The following is a 25,917-nucleotide window of genomic DNA, read 5'->3' on the forward strand; positions in this document are numbered from 1 at the left end:
GGTTCCTCCTACGACTCCTGGTCCACTGCTAGTGCCACTTGTCATTACAAATTTCGTGTTGAAATGTAGAAAGAGAAAACGCACTCTTTCCACATGAACACAGCATCATGGCTACAGATGAAGCCTACAACATGAAGAAGGCTCCATAGCATTATTTTCCCAATTTTCAGCATGGAATTAACCTCTTCTACATTGATGCAGATGTAGAAGAGCCCATGTACTTAGCAGGTCAAAGAAGTGATGCCGCCCTTCCCCAGAAATACAGACTGTGTAAAACTCTGCTATGGCAAAGCACCAGGTTCTTTTCAGAACGGTGCTGTGCAAGCTCCGACCCTACAGGTGACCGGGATTGAGTCCCAGCAGCAGCAATGAGCTATGCCCCTCAAACAGTTCCCAGCACTGCATTCGGACAGTTTTGCACAAAGTCTTTACTCTCGCAGGCCGCTGATGATTTTGATTCAGGTGACTTGGTGTCCACAGGATTCATGTACCTGGTGGGCTCATCGAAGAACATGACAGGCGGGTTGTTGACCAGCTCTAGTGCGATGGCCAGGCGCTTGCACTGCCCACCGGACAGGGAGATGGTGCGGGTATGAGCGCACTCCTGCAGCCCCAGGGCCGTCAAGATCTCATTCACCTGTTGGCAAACAGACACATCCTCACTGCCAGACCCAGACCTCCCCAAACACACGGTGCCACAGCTGGAGCAGAGCTGCCCAGCTCCTGATGTGCCCCATTCATCTTCACAAGGCAGTTTTCAAGGGACTCAAATGCCTGTTTGCACATCACTCACAAATGATGCTTTATAAGACAACCACAGATGGGATAGATAAAAACAAATGAGAAATCTGAGATGTAAAGACATTGAAAGTCAACTTTTTGTGGGAGACAGCTAAGCTACAAAGCCACATACAGCATTCATAGAACTACATTCTCTTCCAGTTCTTGGCTGACAGGAGGATTGACAGTCAGCTGTCTTTAAACCTTTCAAAATACTGATTCAGATACTATTTAATGGTTTTCACTATTATCATCTTCAGGAGCTTTTATCAATCCATTTCTGGATATAGGGCTCTGACCAAATTCTCCCTAGAACGTCTCGTCTTTTTCTCTTTTAATCTCTTTCTGCTATGCAACAGGTCTTCTGCATGGCTGTTTCTACTCAGTGGGGTTTAGATCAGCATGGCCTTGGTCCAACAATAATCCACTCTTTCCTGCCATGTGTCCACCTGGCATCATATAGGTTGTCATAATGTTGTTCTTACCAGCTCTTTTTTCACTTCCATGGTCTCGTTTAGCTTCAAGTTGACTGAAACCTTCAAAACAAAAATACCATGATGCATGAAAATCTATGGAGGTCAACCTCAACCATTCTACACAATCATACTGTGGCATGCTGTGGGCCTTTCCTCAGAGAGCATATTAAAACGCATTAAGTAAGGCATCTTTCCAAAACTGAGCGTTGGTTCATTGTTTCTCAAGTTCTCACAAAAAAGTAACAATTCTTACAACTAGAGGGCTGTGAAATGTGAAAGCACATTTAAAAAGCAGTTCCAAAGTTCTCCAATACTGCTAATACAATAGCAGTAGTGTTTGATTGTGTGTGTCCTATACATTTGCCTGCAAAGAATGAAGCATAAATAATAAACAAAACAAACATAAATATTGCAACTTGGCTTTGTGAGTATACATAGTAGGGACAATACAAAGATGCAAGAGAGGCAATCACTGTTAGTTCTAATGACTGTAGTCATTGCAAGGAGCCATGGTGTGTGCATGAACAAATCATGTATCATTCTGCAAAGTGTTTAAACCCCCACAGTATTACAAAAAGTATTACAACTTTGCTCTTGTTTTTTTGCCCTGGGCTGGCTTGCATACGAGCCCTTGATGTGAGCCCTCACCATCATGGATTCTCCAACAGTGAGCCCTTACCATCATGGATTCTTCCACAGGAAGCCTTTACCATCATGGCTTCCAGTGGAGTGAGCCCCTACCATCATGGCGTCACACACAGGGAGCCCTTACCATCATGGCGTCCCACACAGGGAGCCCTTACCATCATGGCTTCCCACGCAATGAGCCCCTACCATCATGGCTTCCTATGAATTGAGCCCTTACCATCATGGCCCAAGTGTGAGCCCTTACCATCATGGCGTCCCACACAGTGAGCCCTTACCATCATGGCTTACCACGTAGTGAGCCCTTACCATCATGGCTTCCCGTGCAGTGAGATGCGGCAGCAGCATGTCATCCTGCATGATGTAACAGGACATCTTTCTGAAGGTGCGTAGGTCTCGCTGCTTCCCATTGACCAGGATCTGACCCTTCATTCCCGTTTCCCTGCAGCAGATGGGGAACACGTTAGTAGAGGAAAGGATGTGCTTTTTAGTTCTAACACAAAAGACAAGACATACCTGTAGGAATGGTTAAATTCCAGAAGAGGCAACACAGCCTATCTATCCTGTTGAGTAGTAAGAAGCAAATGGATCCAATCTCATCTGGCAGCTTCTTGAAAGAAGCAATTTGCCAAAATGGCTGTGTAGCACATTTTCATATTGCTGCATTCATGGGCATTTGCCATTGACTCTCATTCTACTTTTATTTACTAATCCATACTCCATATTTTGTCTTACTATTCCATACTCCATATTGCACATTTTCACTGCCCCAAAACAAATACACCTTTTGATTCCAAAGAAAATGGCCTCTGGTTTGTTAGAAAAAGCCATTTCCACTGTAGGGTTCAGTTGTGTAACAGTGAGCTGGGCTGGAACACCGGGAAAACCCGGAGGTGGCCTACAGGATCTGGATTGGGCACTCCAGTGTTTCTCTCATGCAGTTGCAGCCTCCCTCTTTCACCTATCTCACCTGTATCCAGCCAGGATGTTCATGAAGGTGGACTTGCCAGCTCCTGAGGGGCCCATGATGCCAATGAGCTCCCGGCTGCAGAACTTTCCCGACAGGCATTTCAGCAGAGCCTTGTAACCTGTGGGCAATGAGAGAGAGAGAGAGATGTATAGTACTAGAAGATAAGCAGACTTTTGAAGAACACAAATTTAGAATTTGCAAGCTCTAAAGTGGTATCTGTATTTTGTTTCTGAAGGCGGGCAACAGAGCAGAAAAAGCAGACACCGACCGAGAAACACCCATTTTTATGGCTCATTCATTCACTCCACCAGCCATGTTAGGCCACTTCCGGAACACTCATCTTGTGGGGAGGCTGAAAATAAATGCGAATAACGCTCTGTTCGATCTCTCACTTGGAGCCGTAAAGGTTTACACTGCATCTCTAATGTGAAAAATCAGACACAGGTGCCTGCGTGCGAGTGAAACAAAAAGAGCTTTTCCATTTTGAAGCAGGAACACCTAAAAGCACCCCTCTGGAGCTGAGCTTTGGGCTGTCCTAACAGAATATTCAAGCAACAGATACCGGGAGACGCTGTTCTCCCCCTGGTTCTCACTGAATATTAGAGAGTTTTTGGCTCCGGCAGTGTCCTCTTATTGATCTGCTCGGCCCGGGAAAGCATGAGAGACGCAGCGGAAGAGAGACTGGGGAGTGAGAGGAAAATTAAGGGGAGGCAGGAGAAAGAGAAGACTGGAAATAGGGAATTAATTTATGGAGGAGCCTGAGGACTGGCAACCTTCCAGACCAGGAAACTCAAGCTCAGCTCCCGGAGGGCCTGGTGTCTTCTGGGTTGTTCCCCACCCAAACTCTCAGTTACATAACCGGTCGATTTATTTTAACAAGCCACATAACTGGAATACTCCTTACCAGGCTCCTCTGAAGTCTTTGATGGGTAGATGGACCTTAAGACATTAAGAAAAACCGTATATATATTGAACAAAGAATTTCTGTTAATTGCTTTGTTAATTGCAAAGGCTAAAACATAAAGCCTGACACCAGAACAAGAAACTGGTGACAGCTGTTTCCCAACCAATATGTCCCTTGAATTTAAAATATTTTTCAAGAGAAACCTGAGTTTTGGCTGTTACAAGCTGATTTTTTTAAGTGACGAAAGCTTGACCTTCAGCTTAACGTCACCAACGTCTGCATAACTGATACAAAGCAATGCAAGAGGATGTGCAGGGTTTAACCTTGGGTAAAAACAATTAATATCTCCATTCTAGTCCTGCATGGAAACACTGTGTTAATACTGACTAGTATAAAACATTCTGTTCCAGTCCTCTTCTGTCCCTGTACTCAACTCAAGATACATGATGCACATTTGGTCATGGTGTTAACATTGCTTTCCTTTCTTCCAGCAGTGTCTTACAAAATTTACTTCCCCAATTGATGCAAGAGCTCCTAGCAATATGAACGCCCGCGTGAGATTAATGCCTCCTGCCAGTGTCCTACAGTATAAAACTCGAGAAAAGACATTTCAGTGCACTGTCTTACTCAGCTCAGATCCCTTCTCTAAGTCTCTGGCCTCTTACTTGACCATACTATCTCCCTCTCTCTCCTAGTCCCCCAGCTATAACCACTGGTTCACAATAAAAATAATTTTCAAATTGCACTCAATTTAATAATGAAATCCTACCATATTGTAATGTATTCTGGACCACAAATTAAATACAAGTTAATCACAACATATGATTTTCTGAAACAAAATCCTGAACTGCAGCATATCGGTAAGAGTCTACCAGACAATTTACATTCCTCCTCATGCCTGTAACCTTTCTGTGTCAATGCCCTTCAGACTAAGCCCCTCCTCAAAGCACAGCTTTGGTTGGTTGAGCTCCTAGATTGATTGACAGGGAAATAGTCCATTAAGGCCTCACAGATGAAGAAAAAGTTCCTGTTTTAGGCAGGGTTTGATTTCATGCTCTGCACAAGGTCATCTGCATCACAGCTGTCACCATCAGCTTCAGGGTAAAACCAGGCCCACATATTCAGCTCTCAGGGGATTGTGATGCTCATGACATTAGATAAGCCCTCACACATACAGTACACTACATGCCACAAACACATAGGCCTATCAATAAAACACATGTACCAGCACAAAAGTGCTCATACAAGTGCACACATGCATGCAGCTCCCTTTGAAAATATTCCCAATCAAATTTTACATTTTAAATCTATACAAGGGGAAAAAAACGTTTAGAAGGAAAACACATGGCTCAAGGTGAGAAAACACCTCCTCCAAAAAACCCTACAGCTACTCATTTGAAATTCTACATATGCTCGACGTTCCTCTCTTCAAAGTTTCAAAAGAAGCCTACGCCCACTGAAAACAACAGATCATCTCTCCACGGCCTCCCGCTGATCTCTTGATCTTCGTCTGGTACATCTCCGATCCAGCCCTGGATCAGCTCAGCAATCTGCTCGTGAGCGCTGGGCTGGCTCTGTTCTGTGAAGGGTCTACCAGGCTCCGTCACTGTCGGCTTGTGCTTGGCTATCTAGCATTCAAGCTGCTAAATCCCTTTCCTGACTTCAGCGCACTTGCTCTTGTTTCCCTTTCTGGCTTTGCTCCCTGTAGGCTGTAGTCTGCCACTGGAAACGCTCATTATAGAATCTCTCTTCACTGGGAGTGCCGAGATCTGTTTCACACTAAGGTGCAAATTGCTGCTAATTCATAAAATTGCTCAAATTATTTTATGGCAGGAAGGCCATGCAAGTTCCAGAGTGGGATTTTTAATCCTAGTGGGCACACTCCAGTTTTGCACAGAGCTTCTTAATTACGGATTTTTTTAAGGGAATCATGTAACCTTGCATCAATTTACTTGTCTGGCTCTTGGCTACCATGCTACATGTATTCGATTGAATTAAGTCCCCAGGGTCCTGAGACGTGTTTTAAAAGCCAGCTGGTTTTCCATAACAAGGTCACATTTAGGGCATTTTCTTAAATGTGCTTGCTTAAACCTGTATTTTGGAAAATTAGGAATAAAAGTGCTTTAGAGTTAAAAGTGTTTATTTTAGCTGTAATAATTTATGATGCAATGTATATTAATGGGCGGCATGGAAGCAATTTGGTTAGTATTGCATCCTCACAGCTCTGGGGTTCTAGGTTCAATTCTGGACCTGGAGTACTGTCTGCATGGAGTTTGCATGTTCTCCCCATGTTTATGTAGGTTTCCTCTGGGTGCTCCAGTTTCCTCAAACAGTCCAAAGATGGGATAATAGGTTATATACTGTATAGTAACTAGGGTACAGTATATATAGTATATATACACTGCACATACAGTATATAACTAGGTTAATTGGCTTCTTGGAAAACTGGTCCTGCTGTGAATGCGTGCCCTTGCTTGCGTCTCTATGTGCCATCCAGGGTGGGCTAAGGCTAACTTCGATGAAACATTTAGAAAATGGATCGAAAGGCGTATATTAATAGAGTGCAGGTTTTTCACCTTTGGAGCAGTGGAGTTTTGAAAGTTTTAACTGTCCCTTAATGGTTATTCTCCGAATGAAATAAATGAAAACCCATCCAGATTAGGTTCCCAGTATGTGCTGCAACAGGACACTGTGGTCCCACATGCTACCAGCAGGGGCTTTCACTGTCGAAATTTGTTTTCATTCACGCATATTGACATTGTGAATTTTTTGCAGCTGTAAGTGATAACGTTTCTTTTCGTGCTACATATCCTACTCAATTATGAAAATCAAGCCCAAGAAATACACTACATTCCAAATCGAAGGAAAAAAACAAGACCAACACCACAACTGTCTTAAATTCAGCACAATGTACATATGAATAACACAGGGTGTAGGCTGCTATATTAGGTATACAGTGCATGTATATAAATCTAGTGTTTGTGCAAGAGAGCTCTCAAACTCTGACTCAGACAGGGAGTCCTGCTGAGGTATTATTCAATGCTGATGGTTTCCTTTCAGGCTTAACTGCAATGCAGTTGGATTGTATTATCATCGACTCAGAAGAGCTATACAGCATGGTCCAGTGTTCAAGACTGAGGTGTTGAAAACATACATGTTAAATAGAAATATCCATTATTGAAGGAAGACAGTGAGAGTTCGTTTCTTGTTAGTTACAGAACTGATATTGTTTACTGATTAAGCGTTTTGCTCCAAAGCTCCATGCAACAGTGAAATCAAACTCAAATCAAAATTAATATTTTCCTCACTCATGGACGTTGCATTGAAAAATCAGTTGCATTTTATTTTAACAGAGTTAAAATGGGCGAAATTTGGAAGCTATGCAAAAAAACCTTTGTAGTCCCCCTACAGATCCACTAGGTCTGCTCTCAGACTAACTTTCCACTCCATTTCCAAGTAGTGGTGAAGTAATCAGGACGTCTGTTTCTGCTTCTCCAGATCACGCCCAGATGCACCAGGATCACCCTTGATCTGATGGCCTGTGTCCCAGCCCTCTCCCTGTCATGGCTTGTGGTCACAAGGGCTCTTACACAACACCCTCGGTGTGTCACATATCCGACATCCCACCTGCCTGTATGCTGATCCTGATCTGATTTATTCTACTGACAGAAAACATGAGTCACCTTCACCCTCAGCTAGAGCCCAGTTCATTCCTCACTCACCCAGCGTGACGTTAGCTCCCTTGACCAGCTGGACCAAAATCAAACCTTTAATCGGCCACAGCCACTGCCACCGTCGCCAATCTCAGGCCTCCAACCTGCTTTTTACCTGTCTAGGCAGGAGTACCAGACCTCAGGCAAGTAAAAGCTGTAATCCAATACTGAGTGATTTTATTTCAAATCATTATAATTACTGCTACAGTAGGTGACGCAGTGGTGTCTGAGATAGGGGAGCACTACAGCCTCACAATCTGTCAGTCCTGGATGTGGTTCTGGACTGGTGTACATTCAGTGTGGAGCTTGCATGTTCTAACCACAGTTGCTAGGTTATTTGTGGTCTCTGCAGCTTGTGTGGGAGTCCATCACAGTGCAGGCTGGCCTTATACATTGTCTATCAGTTTGGGATTGAATGGATTGATTATTACTATTACTATTATCATTTGCATATTCGATTTGCATATATGTTTTTGTTTCCAACTGTGGACAGGAGTGCTATGCCCTTGTTTGCAAGTTACGGAAAACAAAAACTCAGAATTGCAGCAAAACAACAAAACAGGAAAACAAAACAAGTTAATCTCTTCTAATAGGAAGCAGAACTGAACATACCCTGCTGTTTTCAAAGGCTGTTTTCTTGTCTGTCTGTGAATTCATTTATTTATGTTTTCCTGCATGTTGCAAAGGACTGCTCCCTGTCAACCAAAATATATTCCCAGAGGAATAATCTTTATTTTATGCCTTGGTAGCTAACATACGCCATTTCAGCACTTTCGCGTAAGTGGAAACTCGACTGGGAGACAGAGGCAGTCAGGACGGAGAACAGATGCTGATATTTTTTTACCATTACAATCTAAAAGCACAAAAACTACAGTACCACAAAGAGAAATATTCTTCACTGTGGTGGGAGATGAGTAGCTCCCGTCCACCACTTTGAGCATGTGGAGTCCCCTTTAACTCCCCGAAATATCTGCAACACTACAGACACGGTTACATATGGAAATCCAACATAATAACGAAAACATAATCAGCACCTAGTAGACGTTTGTAATGTACACATCGCAACTTATGTGACATTCTTATTCATTAGCTTAACGAATAGGTACTGCAGTACCTACAGTATGTGTGAGTGTACAATGTCTACAGTATATTAGTGAAGTGGCTGGTGGTGACTCACTGGATTCAAAGTTAGGATGTCAGATTAGGGAGATGAGACTTTTAGCCTCAAATGCGATTCCTCACCATATTTATGTTTTCCACGGACCCATCAGAGTAGCTTCATAGATCTCCAGGGATCCATAGATCATAGTTTGGGAACTCCTGGGTTGGCAGTACGGGTGGCAGATCTGAAACGATCTCTCAGATGGACCAGCCTGGTGTGTCGGTCCTGCTCTGGTGTGGTCACTCAATGGTGACCAGATCTTGGACGGTCATCTGCCCTGCCGGTCTGCTGTAACCTTCTCTGCAGTCGGGACACTCCATAGTGCCTGCAGCATGCCAATGGCCCTCTCCCTTGCTTCTGGTGACATTCGAGGCATTATGGAATGCACAGAAAAATGATTAAGTGTGGCCTTTTTCTTGCAGTGACCTAAGCTTTAAATTAAGGACTTTTTAAAGGTGACCTGATCAGGCATTATTCCACCTGGACCTGGTTGGGTAAAAGTGCACCTAACGAGCTTTCATGTGATTGGAAAGTTGCAATGCCTCACTGCACAAGCTGTATTGCTGGTCAGAGGGCTTAAAACAAACTGACAACTTTTTGCAGAAGTACAAAAGCTATAATGATAGTATTCTCATTCCAGAAAATGTTGCGTTTCTTTTTTCCATCGGTATATATAATTAAAATGTATGATCTTTATATCAATTGATAAAAGCAGTTAGTAGTAAAACACAGACATTGTGTTTAAATAGACCACAAACTGGAGCCAAATCATGTCAGCTTAAGAGCTTTAACTGGGTGAGATGTTTGGCAATAGCTCAGTAACAACTCTATTTAGGTTTCTACAGCTCTAAATCACTGGTTGCAGGTTTGCAAATCTCAGTTCACAGGCTGCAGGGGACTCCAGCCCTCACGAGGGCACACCCTTCTGCAGTGGTCACAGAAAACTCTTTTCCTGGAAATGTTAACAAGGAAGCCCAAGGGAAAGACTGGCGTCTCTCCAGAAAACCTTAAAACGTGTTTCTTCAAACACATCACCTCCTCTGCATCATCCTTAAAAATCAGGACCTACTCTAAATACGTTTGATCTGGTGGTGCACTCAAAGGTTTATTATTATAGCCAGCTGCTGTATCACCCCGCCACCCGCTGAAGCTCAGCAGGTGTGATCTTGGCCAGTACCTGGATGGGAGACCTCCTAGGAAACCTAAGGCTGCTGCTGAAAGAGGACCAGTAAGGAGCACTCAGACTGCAGCCTGGGTGGGTCCTAATGCCCCAGTATAGTGACGGGGACACTATACTGTAAAACAACGCCATCCTTCGAATGAGACGAAAAAGTGAGATCCTGACTCTCTGTGGTCATTAAAAATCCCAGGGTGTTTCTCGAAAAGACCTTTACCAATCCTGGCCTCCTAATCATCCCCATCTCTGAACTGGCTTCATCACTTTGTTCTCCTCCCCACTGAGAACTGGTGTGTGGTACTAGCTCATCGTCCAAGTGGTGCTACACATTGGCGGTGGTGGGCGTTTTGAGTGGAGTGTCCAGAAAAGCATGATATAAATGTAAGGAGTCTCTGCCACCCCCACTGTGATGCTGCTGCCTCAGTCTGGCACTGTCTGCCTGGCTACCTGCCTGCGCTGGACCCCTTCCATGGATGATAGCCTACTATCTGAACCAAATACAGGACAAAACAAAGCATGAGGACAACATAAACATACAAATTGAACAGGAGACCCCTGGAAGGCTAAAACCTTGCTTGTTTCCCACTGAAATAGCATCACGATGATAGTAACAAGAGACCACCTTAAAGTCATATCATTCAACAACTGCATACACGAACAAATGGACATGATCCAGTGTTCACATTTTACTGTGGCCCCTTAGTTTCGATTTACATCTGCCTCTCCTGGTCTGTGGGAGTGCTCATTATAAGACACCTGGCACATCAAGCCCCGATCAAAATCTACTTCCAAGTCTGTTTATCCTTCATTCTGTGTGAAAGTTGCTGATTATCCCAGCTACTGCGGAGAGTTTTGGATCTGGCCCAATTTCTCGGGAACTTATTTTCCAGGCTCTAAGATTCAGCCCATTGTAAAAACCAATTACCTGTCTGTTAATGGCCCTCCCGTGGCCCCAACAGCATACCTGCTGAAAGCTGTGCTTCCATATGCTGCACAGTAATGTGATCATTAATCACTACATTGATCTGACTGTAGATTAAAAGATGTCATGAAAAAGCAAATTTCATGTTTATGGTTTTTCCCACATTCTTTTCACAGACTTGTATCTGGATTTGACCTTTTATTGTCCTTTTTGTCATTGAGGATAAAATCGTACATCACAAATGTCTATTTATTTTTTATATATATATATTCAGTTTTTCCATAAATATATATGTGCATCCTTTGCCATGACCATCTATAGGATCACGTAGACAGGGATAATGGATAAAAAAATGTATCCTAAAAACCATGACGCAAAACTGTCTGTCTACCCAGATGTGATTCAAAGACCAAGAATTCTACCGTTCCTAGTATGAAGAAAAACAATGTTTGATTGCCTTTCCAGTCTGCAGTGTGGAATGCAGGAGCTTTTGAGAGCTCTCAGTTATTAACTCCACTTCCTGCCACGGTAGGCTGCAGGATTCATTTGTCTTGTCAATTATTGATGACCTCAGACTTGCTCGGCCAGCACAGTTACCGGAAAGAGCAAGAGCTGTTCATCACACACACACACACATCGGCCCTGTATGCAAAACGGGCCTGAACCCATCAGAGAGGAGACAGCTCACAGTCAGGAGGCTGTGAAAAATCAGCTCACGCAGCCCTGTCATCAGCTAGGTGGACACACGCTCTCCCTGCGGAACAGTGTGGAGACCCTGACAGCCCAGGCAGTGCGTTCCAGCCGGGAACTAAACGCTTAGCATCCGAAAGTTGGCACCTTTTCAAAATTGCAAACGGACAGTCATTAGATAAATACTAAATCTGATGCAATTACTGGGTGCTTAATGAAATGGAAGATGGATTTTCAAAAATGTAAGCAATTTCACGGGCAGCGTTTGCCCTTAAAAGATCTCTGTTGCGGCTGTGGCATTCGCAGTCACAGGTTCACCGTCTTGTGCCGACAGGAACTGTTTTTTCCATCTACTTCAGACTCCTCGAAAGCAGGCACCGCGTTTGAGAAAATCTTCATCAGGGCAATGATCACACTCTTCTCATCCTCCTCTCTGGTGGCCCCATTGTGGAACCACATACCCAGAACCATCAGAACTTTGTCACCTCTGATCACCTTCTGGGATCTCCTCAAGACCCACCTGCCTGGACTGTGCCTTTAGCTTGTTCAGCCTAGCAGTGTGATTTCTTTTTGCCATGTGTTGTGTGTTGTGTTCCCTTTCACTCCATTTATCTCCTTTAGATGCCGGACGCGGGAGTACTTCAGAGCTTTGCATTTCAACTGTTGCAATGGCTGTCGTGTGATTAACTGCTTTCATTTGTCTGTCATTCACCACTGTGCATTTGTGCTCTATTCTTTATGTTTCACCTGATGGTTCGGAGATTGCCTGTGACCCTGTCTTGGCTAAAATGTTTAAGTGGAAAACTGGAAAATGGATGGACGCCTGTGAGTGTTTTTGGATGGTAAGGTGACAGCTCGAGAAAACTGAGGATGGGTGATTGTGTTGAATTTGCAGTGGTAGTGTCTATCAGAGCCGTGCAGACCTAGAGACTGGCTGCTATTGCTCAGCTGTCCCACCTGTAGCCCTTCCCAGGAAGCAGAGAAGCTCCAAGATGTTCAAGGCTGAGCAGGAGGGAGGCAGGACAGCGTTAATGTAGCCACGTGCTGAGAGCTGAAGGTGACCTGAGGATTCAAAGGCAGAGCTGGCTGCGCGCAGACGCAGGGGATTCAGAGGGAGAGTGAGCTCTCTTTCTTTTGAAGAATGAAAGGGAGCAAGAAACAAAGGAAGAACTATCCTGGGAAGGAGAGGGATGTCAGTGTGGGAAGCACAGCGGTATCCAGATGCAGAGGGCTTCATCTCTGAGGGAGCAATTTAATGGGGTGCATCTCCCATTTCGTTTTTTGGTTTCTTTTTCAGAAAAGCTCAGAAAGCCAGTTTCGGCCGGATTGGCTGACGCTGCAGACGACTCCTTGCCATGAGGTCAAGTCTGGGTCAGGTCACCTGCCCGCTGTGACTGGGACCCCTCCAGTGGTGTGCACGGGCCTGCGTGAGTGGGCCAGGATCGTGCCAGTTCGAGGTGACGCAGTGACTCCCAGACACCGCTCCTGCTTACTGGCTCCACCTCTCCTACAGGGCAATTTTGGGGTCATGCATCATGTTGAAAGATGAACGGAGTTCCCAAAAGGTGCTATCGGCCAATGAGGCAAGAGGAAATAAGAAAATGATGAGATTTACTTCAAAACCTACAATTTACCTACAATTACTGTATTCCAAACCCTTTATATGTGTAATTCTGCTGTCTCTTCACATTTTCTCATATTTTCTCATTACTTTAAAAGCACCATGAACATTTATTGAAGGATGTAAAGACATTTAAATATGTACAGTAATTACAGTACGTAACCCTTTTTGCATTATAAGGATGAAACAGAGAAAGAATACTGTTGTTCTTGCTTTGTAAGGTGGGAGTTTCCAGGAAACCATAAACCATTTTGTATTTTAATTTAAGGTTAATGCTCGGTTCATCTTAAAGGTGGCCTAGTACAGCCAGTCAGTGTGAAGACATACCTTTCTGCATAGAAAATTAAAATCAGGCCCAAGAGAACCTATTAGAAGACTATAATAAGCCAGGGACATTCAGCCTTAAAAAGATCAAATCACTGAAGAAAACCAAGAGCACAGAGCAAATCTATTTTCTATGTGTTGAGATGGCAAGACACATCTAGCAAGGTTACAGATTCAGACTAAAATGTACAGATACTGTACATTCTAAAAGACAGATATATCTGAAAACCCTTTCCAGCAAATGTGTGTGCTGTGTTCCTCCATGCATTGAAACAAAACAAGAAAGGCCTCAACACAAACACTGTGCCTGAAAGGTCAGCGCCATCTACCAATTTATTAGTGAATTACTAATCTGGTCATTGTTAATGCAATCAATATTTTTATGTAGCTATTCTTCACAGTGAGCAAAAGCATTTTCAAATCTCAAAGCATTATGTTGGGATGCAACATGGTTTAGAAATTTAAGACAGAGATGTAGAGTAAGCAAGTATTAGCAGAATAAGGTTTTCTGTCAGCCTCAGGACAGACAGGCAAAGTTCACTAGGGTTCACAAAACACAGAAAGAGGAAGTGGTAAAAGCTGTGAATGCTATCGTGTCCTGTGACGTCTGAGTTTGCTACCTGACAGTGAAACTGCATGCTGTGGGTCACCCTGGGGGGAATTTGCACTCACGCAGTAGGAAGAAAAGAAAATGAAAACAACAACTGCAGTTTTCCGTGTGAGAGATAAGCTTGCAGAGAACTTACAGAGAGAAACCCTGCTCCTCCGGTCGGCTTTAACTCGCCTATAAGGCGCAGGAGAGCTTGCCGACCCAAAGAGACGAGTGTCCTTTTTCCAAAAGGGGGTCGATATAAAATGAAATATAAAAGAAAACATAAACCCCAAAAAATTGGTGAGGTCTGTGAGGCTGGGTTTCGATTTCTGACTTGAGATGAGTCCACTTTCAGGACAAAAAGGCTGTGCTCTTAACCGTGGGTAGTGATTCACCGAGGCTCACAGAGCACAGGATAAACATGTGAAGTACAGATCTCTTAACCTTGCTATAAGGCCAGGGCTGAGTCGCACTTGTAAGAGCAGCATACTGGGCCCGTCATTAATTATTTACTGAAGCCAGAAATGAATTTGCTGAGAGCAGCACAAGAAGGACGAGAGGCACGGGACTGAGCCGGGAAGAATGTGGGTCAGTGGGTGTACAGCTTGGGCAGGGAGGACAAGGCAGGGAGATTCAGCCCAGAGAGCTTGGTTCCGAAGGAAACCCAACCCTGCACATCTCTGTCCTGTGCCCCGAGGAAGGAAACGTGATCAGCGATGAGTGATGGCCGACTGAAACAACTGCCCCTTACTTTTCAGCATTTACATGTTTCCACTTGGTCAGCTTTGAAAATCACATGGCCTCAACTATCATTTCTATGCTGATGATACTCAAATATACTGTACAGCCATACCAAACCTGACACTGCTGTGGCTGCCTCTAGTCTGTCCAATTGTATCTCCGGCTTAAAAACTTGGATGACTCAAAACTTCCTTCATCTTAACTGTGACAAGACTGAAGGGATGCTTATTGGCACCCCCATCAACTTTGTAAATCCAATGCTATAACCCTATCTGTGGATGGTACTTTACTTGAGCTTCAGTCTAAATTGAAAAACCTTGGGGTGATATGTGATTCAGGCTTGACATTCAACCCACTTGACAGCATACTGTCAAACATCTTTCTTTTGCCTCAGAAATATTGCTAGACTACGCCCCATGTTATCACTAACTGTGGCTGAAAAGCTAGTTAACACATATGTCTCCTCCCAAATTGACTACTGTAATGCTCTACTCACTGGGGTTTCTAAATCCACATCGAACAAACTCCAGTATGTCCAAAATTTGGCAGCCAGAATCCTGACCAAGGTCTAGTGCAAGTGATCACATTACTCCTATCCTGGAGTCCTTGCACTGGCTTCCTGTCAAGTTTCATGTGGACTTTAAAATCCTCATGCTCACCGATAAGGCTCTGCATGGCTTGGAACCAATTATCGCACTACTCCCCACCTCACAACCTTCGCTCCTCTAATTTTGGTCTCCTATCTGTCCCCCAAGCCCGTCTACACTCTATGGGGGACAGGGCCTTCTCCTGTTATGCACCAAAGCTCTGGAACTCTCTCCCCAAGGACATCAGAACGTCATCTTTTCCAAAGTCCTTGAAATCCAGACTCAACAGCTTCTTCTTTAGAAGAGCTTTTACTGAACTGGTTCCATTCTTTACCCCTCTGCCCCTACTGTATTCAGTACCACCATCTACTGTCTCCTCTAACTGTGTATTCTTATCTTGCTTATCTTCTGTATTTTTTTATTGTTGTTCTCATTCTGTAAAGCGTTTTGAGAAGCCACCTTTATAGGGCAGTATGTAAAATAAAGTTGTTTATTGTTATTTTTATGACAAAATAGTCTTCCGTGCCATTTTTTCCAATTTTTCCTGCAGATAGACACGGGTTGCTTCTGTAATTGGCAATTTTGTATCTGTTGAGAATTTTTTCCTGGTAAAGGAAGCTCTGTATCGTGTTGCTAATTCCACACACTGCAGTTTGAGCAATAATAGTGAGAGGAGTTTGGTACTGTCATGTGTGTGGTGGGAACTGCCTCCAAATTCCCTTCAGCTTTAATATAATAAAGCGATCAAAAACATATTGCCCGGTATATTCTTTACTTCACTCAATTTATGCATGAGGGTTAATAGACTTATCAAGACTTATCAAGAAGTGTGCAATAAATTCTGCAGAAAACAGAATCAAACAGATGAAGTGCATCAGAGGTATTCAGTATTAATTTTTCCCAGTTCTCATACTCTTGAATCCCTGATCTGCTTACACATGCTTTTTTATTATTTAGTGCCTCTTTGTACAGACATTTCTCCCAATTTCATTTATTATACGCTATAATTCCAGCCGACTATAAACTTCTCAGTCTCAACAAAGGTATAGGAGCACAACTGCAGCCACGTTCTCACTGGCCTAATTAATTTCTCATTCTGCAGCCGAAGGGAGCTCTTTAATCAAACCTTGCTTCCCTGCGAACGTTGCTCAAGAGAACTGTGGATTTGCCGAGCGTGCTGAAAGCAAGGAGGAAAAAGATAAAAAGACAAATTCGGGCAGAATTTTCAGGCAGAATTAGTCTAATTTCACCTCAGCACTTCTGCGTGTAAGAACTTCAGACTCAATCCACAATCTGAAAGCGCAGATCTTGCACTTCAATTCTAGTGCAGATACAAAAATAGCCAAGGCAGAAACAGAGAGCAGCCTGTCCTGTAAAAATATACAGTTAAAAAAGGTGCAGCTCAAAATAACCTGATCTCTGTGTCTTTCATTAAAATAAGCTTATCAGGTTTCTATTTATTTCTACATTTATTATAATAATCAGCGGTTTTAACTGTTCAAATATCACTCTATTTCTGTGCCTGTCTCAGCCAAAAAATATTCCCTTTTTTTATTTCAGGAATAAGACCTGCACAGGTTTTATTCAAGAACTACTTTCATTAAAAAAAGCACCATTCTGGAGAATGGAGGACAGCGGCTCAGGATTGACTCCTGTTCTCCAGTCGCTTTCTCCTCCAATCACTCTCATCCCAAGCATTTCCAAGGCAGTACAAGGAGGCACAAACACAGACAGGCCACCCTACCTCTCTTCCTCCAGAAGGGGCCCTCGCGGATAGAGTAGGACAGCTCGGTGAACTCCACGTCCACAGCAGAGCGCTTGGGTAGGTGGGAGAATCGCTGGGCCTCTGTGATGTGGTTTTCCACCTTCTTCAGGTGAGTGCTGGTCAGCAGAGGTGCTTCCTGGGCACCCCCGTTACATATGGTCTCTTCCATGGGGATGCCGACGGAGCCAGGCTCCAGCGACTTCTCAGCCATACCAACTCCCTGGAGGGGGACGGGGAGAAAAACGGGTCATTCGTGGGAATGCTACATTTTTAATATTGTATTGTATTTTAAAATCAGTTACTCTTTGTGGGAAAACATAACAGAAAGCTTTGTCAGATCAATTAGCTATTTTGCTTTAGATATCTGGATATTTTTATGTACAAAAGTCTTGAACACTGTTGCATTCCCCCCAAGCAAATACTGTTTATACTTCTACGGCATATTGACAATGTCATTCCACTGAGTTCATTTCATCCATCCATTCTCTAACCCAGCATACAACGGCACAAAGGCAGGGTACACCCTGGAAGGGACACCAGTCCATCACATGGCATACTAGACATACACAATTTTTCCAGAGGGCAATTAACCTACCAGTATGTTGTTGGACTATGGGAAGAAACCAGAGCATCCAGGGAAAACTCACACAAATATGGAGAGAACACACAACCTCCACACAGATAGCACCCCCAGTCCAGAATTAACGATTTAGAGCTGCAAGGTACAGTAGCAATGCAAACCACTGCACCATGAGTTCAATTAATTCAAATCACATATGCCGGCATGAGGACAGATAAAAAAGGAGTCAAGTGGATTCCATCTATTAATGAAAAAAATTGGACAGAATTAAACACTGTTATAATACAGAATCACAACATCACTTTCTTCAAGAGCCAGGTATTTCCCTTCCTTGGGTGAAACTGGATACAACTTTTTACCTCCTCTTATTGCTCATACAGTCCCATTTGAAAATCTGCCTCTGTGTTTTGAATCTGGATTCATCAAGATGATAACAAAAGTTTAAAACAGCAAGCAATGGTCAGAAAGAAAGAGCACGGTATGATGAAGAAAAGGCCTTGTTCACTGGGCAGTAAAGTGCCAGTTTTCTTACTGGGAATATTAATAGTTTGAACTCAGGTGGTTCTTCTGCTGAAGACAGCAGTTAAAAACGTTGAATACCTGAACTGTGGGCTGAAACCACACATAGCTCTCCGCCTGGCCCTGGTTATCCTGCTGCTCACACAAAACTGAACTTTGACGAACGAAAGAAGAGAAACAAATGCCACACCTGATTGAAAAGTGTTTTGTTGTGCACAAGAAATAAGTGGGAGAGCAGACAGGCGGCTAAATTAATGCTTCAAGGTAAAAAAAAACCCTGCTGTGAGCGCACAGCCCTTCTCGTCTTGAAACAAGACGAGCCATTTAAGTGCCTAACCATTGATCAAACGTTTTCATAAGAGACTTGGCTCAGTTGACCTTTTTAATGGGTCTGCAGCATTAACTGTTTTATTTTAGAAAAGCAGAACATGGAAGGAAAAGAGAGAGATCGGTCCATAACAAAAAAAAGGCAAGCTGTCTTTTCCACTCTGCTGTAAAAACACCAGCATAATATACAATTGCTTGGATTTATACTACATGCAAAGTAGTTTACATGAAGGAGGGGAGCCAATTAATCCACCACTGACCTGCAGTCTCCTCTGGAGCGACTTGATGCAGCCCCATTACACAGCAGATGGAGAAGAGGAACATTTGTCAACTGCATTAAGGGAGAAATTCAGATTTTGACAGCCCGGAGTGAAATTTGTGTGGCACTTTAATTTTGCTAATGGCTTTTGAGATAAAAATAAAATGTATCGGCCACCAGGGCTTGTGCTTTTTATTTGAATTGACAGCCCATAATTCTCAAATAACACGGGACGTTCGCAGATGAACAAACACAAACGGTTCGGGCTTGTAAAAAGCTCCTGTCTTATAATATGTGAGTAGATATTGGTTCTTCCGCTTACTTAAATTCCACCTCTGCTACAGTATATCTATATTCTATGAACATGTGTTCACGTATCAAATAGGGCACAATGTAGTCCAACACTGCAGGCGATGTCAAGGAAAAACAAACATCTGTGTGAATACCAGAGGCTGCCTGGATGTCTGAGTGACAGGTGCAGACACAGAGACACAGGAGGCCTGAGGGATCTACAACTCAGGGCTAAATATTCACCCTGCTGTGCTGTGGGCTCCCTACCCAGCAGCCTAGACACTCGATTGTCAGGCCTACTGCAGGGAAAGAGACAAACAGAGCATGGCAAAAAATGCCTTACTGCAACAAAAGAAAGACAAAGTCACTTAAATATTTTTTGCCACGCTGGTATCAGTGTGCCTTACCCAATAACGATTATTGCAAAAAAAAGAAAGTGATTTCTTATGTACAGTCTTACCAGCTTCTGATCTGAACTCCCTAAAAATGCAGACACTAAACTAGGCCAGACACATTATGTACTGCGATGGGAGACTTCTAGAAGAAAACAGACAATAGGCAACGCTTTTCCATCTGGACCAAAATTCCCAAACAGATCGCCCAGTGTGGCACCCAGGGACACTGTACTTTGGATAAAACATTAAATTACCGTCCTGATTACTTGGCGATTACAAATCTCATGGCACTCTTTGCAGGGGGCAGGGTTATTACAAAGACTAGCGTCCTGGCTAAATTCCACTCTGGGTTTGCTGCAAAATGGCCTATAAACAAATGTAATAAAGATGAAGTCACCTCTGTCCTTAAGGACTGTGCTACTGACAGACCCTGACGTCATGCACTGCGATATTCCAGCACTGAGACAGTGAACACAGTGTAAACCAGTGTAAATGCCAAGCTACTGAACACAGTTCAGCTCAGCTCAGCTCAGCTCAGCTCTCTAAACAGTGAGCTACTGAACACACTGTAACCCCAACTCTAGATACCAAGCTACTGAACACAGTACAGCTCAGAACTTAACATTTTACACTGTGCAGCAAACTAGATCCATCCATGTTCTAACAGCTTCATCTGATTCCGGGTTCATGGGGAGCCTATCATAGCATTGGGCAGAAGGCGGGATACACCCTGCCCATCACAGGGCACACATAAACACAGACACGCTCCAGGGCCATTTTTCCAAGAAACCAATTAACATACCAGTCTGACTTTGGACTGTGAGAGGTAAGCAGAGCCCCCCGAGGAAACCCACTTGAACCCAGGGACAACACGTTCTCCCCACAGAGGCGGCACCCCAGATCTGGAATTGAACCCCAGTGCTGCGAGGCCGGAATGCCACCAAGCAAACGATCCAACCACGGTGCGACAGGGAGCGCTACAGGAGGTCATCCTTGCCTTCAGCCATAAGACTGTACAACACAGGGCAACATTGACATTGACCTGTTTTGGACTAAACAGTAAACTCTCTGTTACATCTGGCTTTTCTTGTTTACAACCCTTTTTGTGCAATATATTCCACGGACTTGTGCAATACATTTATATTTATATTGCGCAATACAACTTTTTGTGTACTGTTTTGGTTGGTTCCCAGTGGTTCTGTATATCCTGGACTGTGAGTAACTCTTCTTAGTGCATTTATCACTGACCGTACTGATTGTATTGTATTATTGTATCATTTTGTTACACTGTGCTGTGTTGTCTGTGTTAAACTGCTGTTGCACTGCAATTTCCCTCACGGGATCAATAAAGTATCTATCAAATCAAATCCTAAATCTCTTTTTAAACGGCGGTCTAAGTTGAGAGCAAGCCTTGCTCTACCCTCTGGTGCTGTGTCAGGACGCATGCATGTCCCAGCCCCAGAGATAGCGAGGCACTCAGAGGCACATTACCGCCAGAGAAGCCTGTGCCCTGCCAGCAGCCGCTGCCTGCTGAAGAGAGAGGGCAAGCCCTAGCTGTTGCTAGGAAGACTGAGACAGTGCAACTCCCCAGTGAATTCCGAGCGGAAGTGGAGCTTAATCCCCTCCCCACCTCCACACACGCTCACAGAGACAGCGGCCCGTTTTGCACCACGTTCTTGGGACGTGACCTGCCGAAATGAGGAGCAGGGAAAGGAATCCACACGTCTGGTTCGCCCTGGCTCAAGCACAAAGCAGGTGCAGTGCATCTCAGCTGAGCGTTTGCTCGACACCTTTTCAGATTTTGTAGACCTGCTCCCCTCCGTGCCTCACAGGACCTGGGGCAGGGGAAACCCGGAACTCACAACTGTAGCACAAATGGGGTCGCTGCCGATCGCAGTTCAGCTCCATGTGAATCTGAATTACAGGCTCGGTTGGTGAATAGATCCTATCAGCAGCCATATCACCCTGCAACTCACAACTGGCAGCCCCAATGAAGCTAAGCAGGTGTGAGCCTGGCCAGTAGCTGGATGGGAGACCTCCTGGGAAAAACTAAGGTTGCTGCTGGAAGAGGTGTTAGTGGGACCAGCAGGGGGCGTTCACCCTGTGGTCTATGTGGGTCCTAATGCCCCAGTATAGTGATGGGGACACTATACTGTAAACAGGCGCCATCCTTTGGATGAGATGTAAAACCGAGGTCCTGACTCTCTGTAGTCATTAAAAATCCCAGGGCGTCTCTCGAAAAGAGTAGGGGTGTAACCCCTTACCAATCATGGCCTCCTAATAACCCCTATCTATGAATTGGCTACATCACTCTGTTCTCCTCCCCACTGTAACCCCAGCGTTCTGGCACACTATGGCTGCCGTTGCATCATCCAGGTGGATTCCAGGTGCACATTGGTGGTGGTGGAGGGGATCCCCATTACCGTTAAAGTGCTTTGAGTGGAGTGTCCAGAAAAGCGCTGTATACAGTAAGTGTAAGCAATTATTATTATTATAATTCTTCACACGCAGGACTTCAAATATATGTCCACGATGCTGCATTTCAAGCTACACCAGCAGGGCACATTAGGGCCGTGCAGATCACATTTCTTCCTTTTCTCCCTCTGTTGCACGATTGGTGGAATTTCTTTTATTTCAACCCTTTTGTTAAGAGCTCGGATCTTATTTCTCCAAGACTGCAGTGTTGTGCTGATGCAGGGAAATGGCTTGATCCCTGGGAAAAAAAAAGATTAATCCCTGGAGCTCATATGAGGGCACCACTGGCTACTAAGTGTAGTGTGAGCATCCCTGGTAAGAAATTAAATACACCGGGGGCGTGATCTCTGTTCTTCTCACGCAGGAGAGGGCAACAGCCCAAGTTGGGCGACGGTTTCATCACCAAAGCCGCTTTGAAGTTCCTGGATCAAGCCATTTCTTTCCAGAAACACCTTAGATAGAAAAGAAATTCCACTGGGATCCTTCTCTTGTTTCGGAGGGCCCGGAGATCCACTCGCGAGGTCCTCTGGAGCAGGTCTGCCTCAATCTCGGATGAAAATAGCACGGCTTTGTGTGGATTCGCTGCGCGGCATCATCAGAGAGCCCATCAAGGACAGGCGCTGGCATCGAGGACAGATAACAAAAGCTGTGTAACACAATGTTCTTGAGACGCTTATCCCAGCTTCCAGTAATGACAGAAGGCAATGTGCAGGGTGCCAGAGCTGATCAGCCTGACTGAGACAGAGGGGGAGGAATGACACCACAGTGAATCCTCAAGAACCGCACACAGGTTTTCCTGGAGTATCCATGATTCCCCCTTTTGAAATCATGTTGAACCATGCAAAACAAAAGTCTTCCACCTTCAAGGTGATATAGTGTAATCTGCATGCAACACAACCCCAAGACCAATTCAGGGCTGACACACAATAACCTCTGGCTTGGCCCACTGCATTGTAGAGATGCTCAATCAGAGGTCTGATCCCTTCCACTGAAAGGAATATTCACTGGAAAATGTTCCACAGCACTGGGAAAGGGGGCCAGCTTTAATATAACATATGATGTTAAGGAGAGAGCTGGCGAGATGGAGATAGTAGACCTTTGCAAAGACCCAGAAGTCCTCAGCTAGCGGGATGAAGACACAACAGCAGACTCAAGGCAACGTGAGACATAGGGGTGGGAAGGATTGGAAGACCACAGCATGGCCTACAAAAGGGCATGTCTGGAGCTCATCTATTGAGGGGTTTATGTTTGAAAGATAATATCCAGTGGAGTACCTTAATTCTCACCTTCACCACCCACTACAGTAGGCAGCATTTCCAACGAGTGAAACCTAGAAATTGGTGAAGTACTAGACAACACAATAGCAGGAGAGCCACCCACCCGCTTGGATGACCAATATTAAATCTGTGTCTTAACACGGCTGAGTAGTCCGAGCGCAAGGCTAATTGGAATGAAAACACCATTTAAATATGTCAACTGGGTCCTACTTAATTCCTTCAGAGAACCGAAAGTGTCTTAGGGAAGCGGTCGCGCTCATTGACTCACTTGGCGCTGTGATTATGCCTTTGAGCTCGAACAGTTCCTCTTTACCGACACTGCGAACTTTGCAGATTGGTCTTCCATACAATCAAGAAGTAAAACGAGAATGAGAGGAAACACTTCACGTAGACCGTTGTTGGACAAAACACAGGAAAATATAAGAACATAAAAAATCAGTGAAGCACATCACACAGATGTGCAAACAATGTTGCTTATTACCATTAACGTTAATTGGCATCCACCAAAATTAAGAGCCGTGGTAGCCAACACAGCTGACTCATCTGCATTGCTGTTCATGTGAATAACACGTACCAGTGCAGCTGTACACAATTCTACCTATCCAGCAAAGCACCAGCTTCATGACAGTCACAGACTTTCTTACCAGCTGTTTATATTCTACTCAAATTAGGATGTATGTTCATACCCATATGGACAGCACTGCCTCCACAGGAGACAGACAGAAGGCGGAGAAGGAGCTACCAGCTCCGTTGCTGCTTTTGACTCAAAATACGATCGACCCCTGGGCGGCTGGGTAACCCTGAATCTCTCTCTCTGACAGCAGCTCCCCTTAAAATTAAACCTGATCTGCAGCCGACGCAGACAAACCCATAACTATGCGCATCGTCAAGCTTCCCGCGGTACAAGGACCGATGCGGGTTGTGCCTGCTGTACCATTTTCCAATGAGCAAAAACAATCAGGCTATTTTAACAATGCACTAGTCCACATCAGTAACAGGTAAGCAAACCCCCCCCGAAAAACAGAAAAACAGAGAGGAAAAACTCATTCCTCGGTTCTTATTTGAAAAATGAAAAACAGCACGCATACCCTACACAAGTAGGTCCATTAATAAAGTATTATGTAAAGTAGAATTATGTTTGGGACACGATTACACATCAATTTCCTAAATACAGTATATAAATATGTACAAAATGCCGTGCAATGCCAATGCATGAAAACATATCCTGTAAGAAAAACAAGGAGAGAAAATATACACTGATTGCATTAAGTCTAAACGTGCTCAAGTCCCGCTTTTACTCATCCCAGATAAACTAAAGCACTGTTACATAAATAATGTCCTATTCTCTATATTTCTGTCTTTGCAATCATAACAATAACACCACGCAAGATAAGGAGAACACACCTTACTGTGTGGTGATGCGCAAACCGGACAGACACGCTCCGCTGTCTACAAACCACTCCGCCGTTACAGAATTAAAACGAGGTCCCGACTCATTCCTGGAGCAAAATACGCTGGTGATTGAGGATGAAACAACGAAAGAAAACACCAGAAATAGGTCCGGTGATCAACGCCTGTAATCGACCATCCTTGTACGGCTCCAGGGGAGAGCAACGCGTGAAGCTACAGTATCTTCTGCCTCCCTTGCTCCGGAGCTTGGGTTTCTGCAGTGTAGCCCGACTCTGATCCGAAAACCAGCAGCCCCCCTTCCAGTGACAACAACAAATCTCATGGAAATAATCCCAGCGTGGAGATTTTTTTTTTTTAAAAAGGAAACGCTATCGGCTTATGGGCAATTGACGAACTCTATTGAGCAAAAGCAATTTGATCTCCGGCGCCTATTGTGAGCGACGCAGGGGTAACAGCAGCGCTAAACGTTGGGTACATTCGCCGCTTGAAGTTTTATTCCAACACTTCTTCAGCACCTCCGTGCATCGATGCACTGTTATTCTCGTGCTCTCTCTCTGTCATTTCCAGTCTCGAAAACGCACACCACAAACCCCAGTCATGAAGCAGCGAGTCAGTCTGTCGCCTTATCTACCGGTCTTGCAGACATCACTAGCGCACACCGGCCCTGGGTAGGGCGTCACTAACAGGTTCACTTAGAAAATACAGCATACTGTATTATACAGTACATACTGGTAGGGTAAATGGCTTCTTGGCAATTTGGCCCTGGTGTGAGTGTGTCTGTGTATAGACAGTATTTATTTTTGGAAAATAAAAAAGGTTATGGAAGTCCAGAACAAGCTACCCATTCATATTGTTATTTCAAGAAAAAGCAGCCAAAACTCTGAGCTCAGTTTTAATTATAATAATTATAGCACTTTTCTGGACACTCCACTCAAAGCGCTTTACAGGTAATGGGGACTCCCCTCCACCACCACCACCAATGTGCAGCCCCACCTGGATGATGTGACAGCGCCAGAACGCTCACCACACACCAGCTATCAGTGGGAAGGAGAGCACAGTAATGAAGCCAATTCTTATATGATTAGATCAATGTGAAATTTGGCCAGGATGCCAGGGTTACGCCCCTACAATTTTCGAGAAACGCCCGGGGATTTTTAATGACCACAGAGAGTCAGAACCTCGGTTTTACGTCCCCGTCACTATACTGGAGCATTAGACCACAGGATGAGCGCCCCCTGCTGGCCCACTAACACCACCTACAGCAGCAACCTTAGTTTTTCCCCGGAGGTCTCCCATCCAGCTACTGACCAGGCTC

General features: G+C 44.4%; 1 protein-coding gene across 2 annotated transcripts in view; it reads right to left on the bottom strand.

Moving 5' to 3' along the window:
• LOC102694581 (ATP-binding cassette sub-family G member 4) overlaps positions 1-25,237 on the bottom strand; it is a 37,807-nt gene extending 12,570 nt beyond the window's left edge. Inside the window, exons 1-6 of one of the 2 annotated variants that reach the window (XM_015337581.2) lie at positions 24,597-25,237; positions 17,049-17,289; positions 2,872-2,989; positions 2,211-2,343; positions 1,266-1,316; positions 492-637 (exon numbers count right to left, since the gene is read on the bottom strand). In XM_015337581.2, coding sequence (XP_015193067.1) covers positions 492-637; positions 1,266-1,316; positions 2,211-2,343; positions 2,872-2,989; positions 17,049-17,280 — 680 coding nt within the window. In that variant the 5' untranslated portion in view covers positions 17,281-17,289; positions 24,597-25,237. Of the gene's footprint in view, positions 1-491; positions 638-1,265; positions 1,317-2,210; positions 2,344-2,871; positions 2,990-8,730; positions 9,224-17,048; positions 17,290-24,596 lie in introns of those variants that run through there. The other variant, XM_015337583.2, reaches the window with a different exon arrangement.
• Between the last annotated feature and the right edge of the window lie 680 nt (positions 25,238-25,917).

Source organism: Lepisosteus oculatus, chromosome 23 (assembly GCF_040954835.1).
Source record: "Lepisosteus oculatus isolate fLepOcu1 chromosome 23, fLepOcu1.hap2, whole genome shotgun sequence".
NCBI lineage: Eukaryota > Metazoa > Chordata > Actinopteri > Semionotiformes > Lepisosteidae > Lepisosteus > Lepisosteus oculatus.